This window comes from Gadus macrocephalus, chromosome 5, assembly GCF_031168955.1.
Source record: "Gadus macrocephalus chromosome 5, ASM3116895v1".
In the NCBI taxonomy this organism is placed as follows: domain Eukaryota; kingdom Metazoa; phylum Chordata; class Actinopteri; order Gadiformes; family Gadidae; genus Gadus; species Gadus macrocephalus.
This window is the reverse complement of record NC_082386.1, coordinates 16,511,101-16,515,556: the sequence shown is the minus strand read 5'-3', so window position 1 is coordinate 16,515,556 and position 4,456 is coordinate 16,511,101. Positions and strand designations below refer to the sequence as shown.

The 4,456-nt window shown below is 40.4% G+C and overlaps 1 protein-coding gene across 1 annotated transcript; it reads left to right on the top strand.

Moving 5' to 3' along the window:
- Window positions 1-267: 267 nt before the first annotated feature.
- On the top strand, window positions 268-3,332 carry dio3a (iodothyronine deiodinase 3a). The gene has a single exon (XM_060052817.1). It carries the CDS (start codon window positions 563-565, stop codon window positions 1,352-1,354), a length of 792 nt encoding a protein of 263 aa, XP_059908800.1. The 5' UTR covers window positions 268-562; the 3' UTR covers window positions 1,355-3,332.
- The last annotated feature ends 1,124 nt before the right edge of the window (window positions 3,333-4,456 follow it).

Sequence of the window (4,456 nt, the reverse complement as noted above, 5' to 3'; positions counted from 1 at the left end):
AAATTTGTCGGAAATTTGTAACATCATTCTGAGGATAAGTGAGTAAACTGTAGCCTATCTTAGAGCGCACATTAAGCACATCTAAAGCACAATCTGCTTTAGATATGTCACAATGTGTATTGAATAGACCACGCTGATATCAACTCATATAAAAGAGATATAGGAAGACGGTTCATGATTTGTGCCCAACATAATATAAATAAGACAACTGGCTTTTATTAAATTCTGCCTTCAATAAAGTAAAAAGCCTTCAAACATACCTACCCAACTGTCGCCATTTCCAAGGCGCTCATTGCGGCTCATCCTCTGCGGTTTCTGTCGGTAAAACCAAGCTGCGAGTTGACACAAGGTAATCCCCACCGTGTGAGGCAGCGCCCCCCGTATGGAGGCGGGGTGTCATTCATTTTCCAATCGGTGCTATAAAAAGAGGGAAGTTGCAAGTGTTCTAACTTCAGAGCAGGAGAGCAAGAACGGCTCACACGTGTCGGGACTTTTCAGCTGCAGACACGAGATCCCCCTGTTGCTGGCCAGGAAGGAAGAAACTGGTGAAAACTAACCAACAATGAACACTGTCAAAGCTATTAAAAATGCAATAGTGTGTCTTGTTTTGCTTCCTCGCTTTCTCGTGGCGGCCGTGCTGTTTTGGCTGCTGGACTTTCTGTGCATCAGAAAAAGGGTGTTTTTCAGGATGAGGCCACACGAAGAGGGAGATGCCATAGACCCCCCGCTGTGCATCTCCGACTCCAACCGATTGTGCACCCTGGAGTCCCTTAAGGCGGTGTGGCACGGGCACAAGCTGGACTTTTTAAAAGCTGCGCGTCTCGGATGCGGAGCGCCCAACACCGAGGTGGTGCAGCTGCGCGACCAGAAGCGCAGCCGCGTTCTCGATTACGCGCAGGGCGACCGGCCGCTCATCCTTAACTTCGGCAGCTGCACCTGACCGCCGTTTATGGCGCGCCTCAAGGCGTTCCACGGCCTCGTACAGCAACACGAGGACGTAGTGGACTACTTGGTGGTGTATATCGAAGAAGCGCACCCCTCGGACGGGTGGGTGAGCTCCGACGCGCCATACCAGATCCCCAAGCACCGCTGTCTTGAGGACCGGCTGAGCGCAGCACAGCTGATGCGCCTGGAGGTCCCCGGGTGCGCGGTGGTGGTGGACAACATGGAGAACGCGACCAACGCCGCGTACGGAGCATATTTTGACAGACTTTACATACTTCACGATGGTAAAATAGTGTACCAGGGCGGTAGGGGTCCGGAGGGTTACCGGATCTCTGAGCTAAGAGACTGGCTTAATCACTACAGACAAACACTGCTGCTTGAAAAGCCTAAGGTCGTTATGGATGTTTAGAACTGTTATAGAAATGTGAATAATAGGCCTACTTATTTCAAATCTAACTTAATTTTTCTCTCACCATCCTATGTTGTATAACCTTTATTTATGTTGTATGTTCACGTCACAATTGTGACGGTGTTTTGTTTTCATTCCATCTCAGTCTTTTAAAAGTCACCTGTTTGCTAAAAAGTAATATTTTGTAAGCCAGCCAGTGTCTTGGATTTATGCAAAATGTTGTTACATTCAATAATGTGGACGTTATTTATCTACCTTGGAATGAGTATAATGAATAAATAGCTAAGAATAACACATTTTTAGCAATCATCATTGCCTCCAGTATAGTTGTGAAGTGCGGTTTTTAAACGGATTTAAACCACAGAACCGATACTGATGTTATCATACTGGAGGTGATGGTAAACACTTATTTTACCCTAGGAAATATACAGTGTTGAGTGGCAAGTACATGTTACAGTTTATTTTTCTAATACACGCAGTACATTTTTACACATTACACACCTGCGTGATTGTTTGTTTGTCAATTTGTTTTACACTTGCAAATTGTTTTCAGTTTCAAATTTAAAATCGAATATTAGACCCTGATTATTTTAATGTTATATGACTTGATAACTTTACAGGTAGTTTTTTTAGGTTTAGTAGGCTGCTGCTGGCTGATTTTGTGTTTGCCAATCGATCCTCGTGATTGGTCAGAACAAATATGAAAAGGCAAGGCAAGGCAAGGCAACTTTATTTATATAGCACTTTTCATACACAAGGCAGACTCAAAGTGCTTCACATATAAACATTGTCATACAATAAAATAAAATAATAGATAAGTAAAAGAAAAACATATGCAAAGAAATGGGTAAAATAGAAAGTTAAAAAGGCATTTTAGTACTAAAATAGAAAGTAAAGGCAAAGTTAAAAAAAAAGCTTTTTAGAAAGTGCAATGTATTTAAGATTTAGCAGAAAGCTATAGCAAACATAAAAGTCTTCAGTCTTGTTTTAAAGGTGCTCAGAGTTGGGGCAAGTCTTAAATCCTCTGGGAGTTTATTCCAGCTATTTGTTGCATAGTAACTAAATCCTGCTTTCCCATGTTTTGTGTTTACTCTGGGGATAATTAACTGATTGGTCTCAGAGCTTCTTAGTGGTCTAGAAGGCTGATGTAGTGGAAGCATATCAGTTAAATATTTTGGGCCTAAACCATGTAGGGATTTATAGGTTAGCAACATGATTTTAAAATCAATTCTCTGACCTACAGGAAGCCAATGTAACGATTTCAGAATTGGTGTAATATGGTCAATTTTTTTGAAAGTGAAAGTGAAAGTGAAATTCCCCGTTCACACAGATTTGAGCTCATCAAAGACTTTAGATATTAATCTAAAGTAGATAAATATTAATCTAAAATCTGATTGGTAAGATTAGCTCAAACCAAGCACGGGAAAAAAGGCTTTTGTATCAGCTAATTGTTGCTTAGATGTTCTCTTAACTTCTCTTAAACACACACATCTGACTGTTTCTCAGCTGATTTGGTCTTTACAAAATAGACAGCTCACACTCTTACTTTGCTGCAATTCATGCAACAGTGTTTTGAGGAAATACAGCTACTGTGGTCTTTACTCTTTTTGGAATAATATTAAGTGTATTATCCTTCAGAAATGTGTAGCACTTGTGGTTCTGAATAACTTTTTAGATTGTGGTTTGATGATAGCATTAACAGGTTTTGTAAACACATTGTTGTAATGTTGTTAATGCGCTAAAGTAATGTGTAATTTTACATATTTTTGAAACAGGTACTCACGTTGACTACACATTGAGCATTTTAACCTTTTCCTAACCCTTTCCCTTGAACATTTTCCTTATTCAGGGGTGTCTCTGTATACTTTGAATAATGGGGTTTAAGTAATGGGTACTTTGTCGACCTCTGCATTTATTGTAAATACACTGTTCTATTTTATCGAAAAAATGTCATGAAATAAACTTTAATGCCATCAGACTTCTGCATCTCTTTTGCAGGCCTGTTCTTTCATATTTTATTATTCTAATAGTGTCATATAACAAGGTTGATTCATCTTGATTTCTGTAGTGTCCTAAATAATGGTATATAGGATTAACATGAATACAATTATTGGATTCCAGTCAGAGACAGCTGGGTGATATGATCAGATGTCAAATGGAAAGGGAGACATCCAACTTCTAAATAAAAAGTTTTTTTGCATCCCTTCCCGGGACGACCGGATGTTGGAAGGTCATGAAACATGTAATCAAACTGCCCTGACAAAGCGGAAGGCCTGAAGTAAGTTCAAAACCGATGCATCTGAATCCAATTACTAAACAGGTTATTTTAAGCTAGCTCTTTTGAAAATTCTCCTCCTTTCTCCTTGTTTTTAGACATCTCAAGTACCCCATTTTGAGAAACACAGATCTAAACAAAACTACAGAAGCTAGCGCCTTTAATAAAGTCTTCAGAATCTGGCTCTGTTGATGATCTACCTGACATCTTGGCCTATATGAGTAGTAGTAGAATGTAGAACCATTCCATTGGTTCTACATTCGTCATCATCAGTATAGGATTCTTGTGGATGAAGACATCTTCAACAATAAGAGCCCTGGCGTCACCAATGAGCATTCTTTTAAGACAAATATGATGAAGGAGCAAAGCTCTCTATGTAAGCGTGGAGATCGTCATGAAAACAGATCTTCAAGCAGAGAACTTTAGCAAGCTGCAACACTCATGCACACAGGAGCTGATATCAGCACCGCCCACAATAAAGAAATGTCTGCACTCCTAAAAGGGTAATTAACTTGTGGATGACATCCAAGGACGTGTCATTGAATAATTCAGATGCAGTGTCTCAGGTGTCCGGTCCATCCGTATCTTTTATGTTGGGACTGCTCGAGCATTAGTGGGGGTGCAGGGGATTGGTGTCATGTTGTGTCTAGGGTGTTCTAAAGGTACTGGGTTTGATTCCTGACGGACTGTACCATGGTCCGTTACGGGTATAGGCAGCAATCAAGAAAGTGGCCTTCAATCCCTATGCTCTTTTATGACATGCGTCTGAAACATAATCGCTTCACTGTAAGGTACATTGGATGAAAACTAAACACAAAATGACAAAA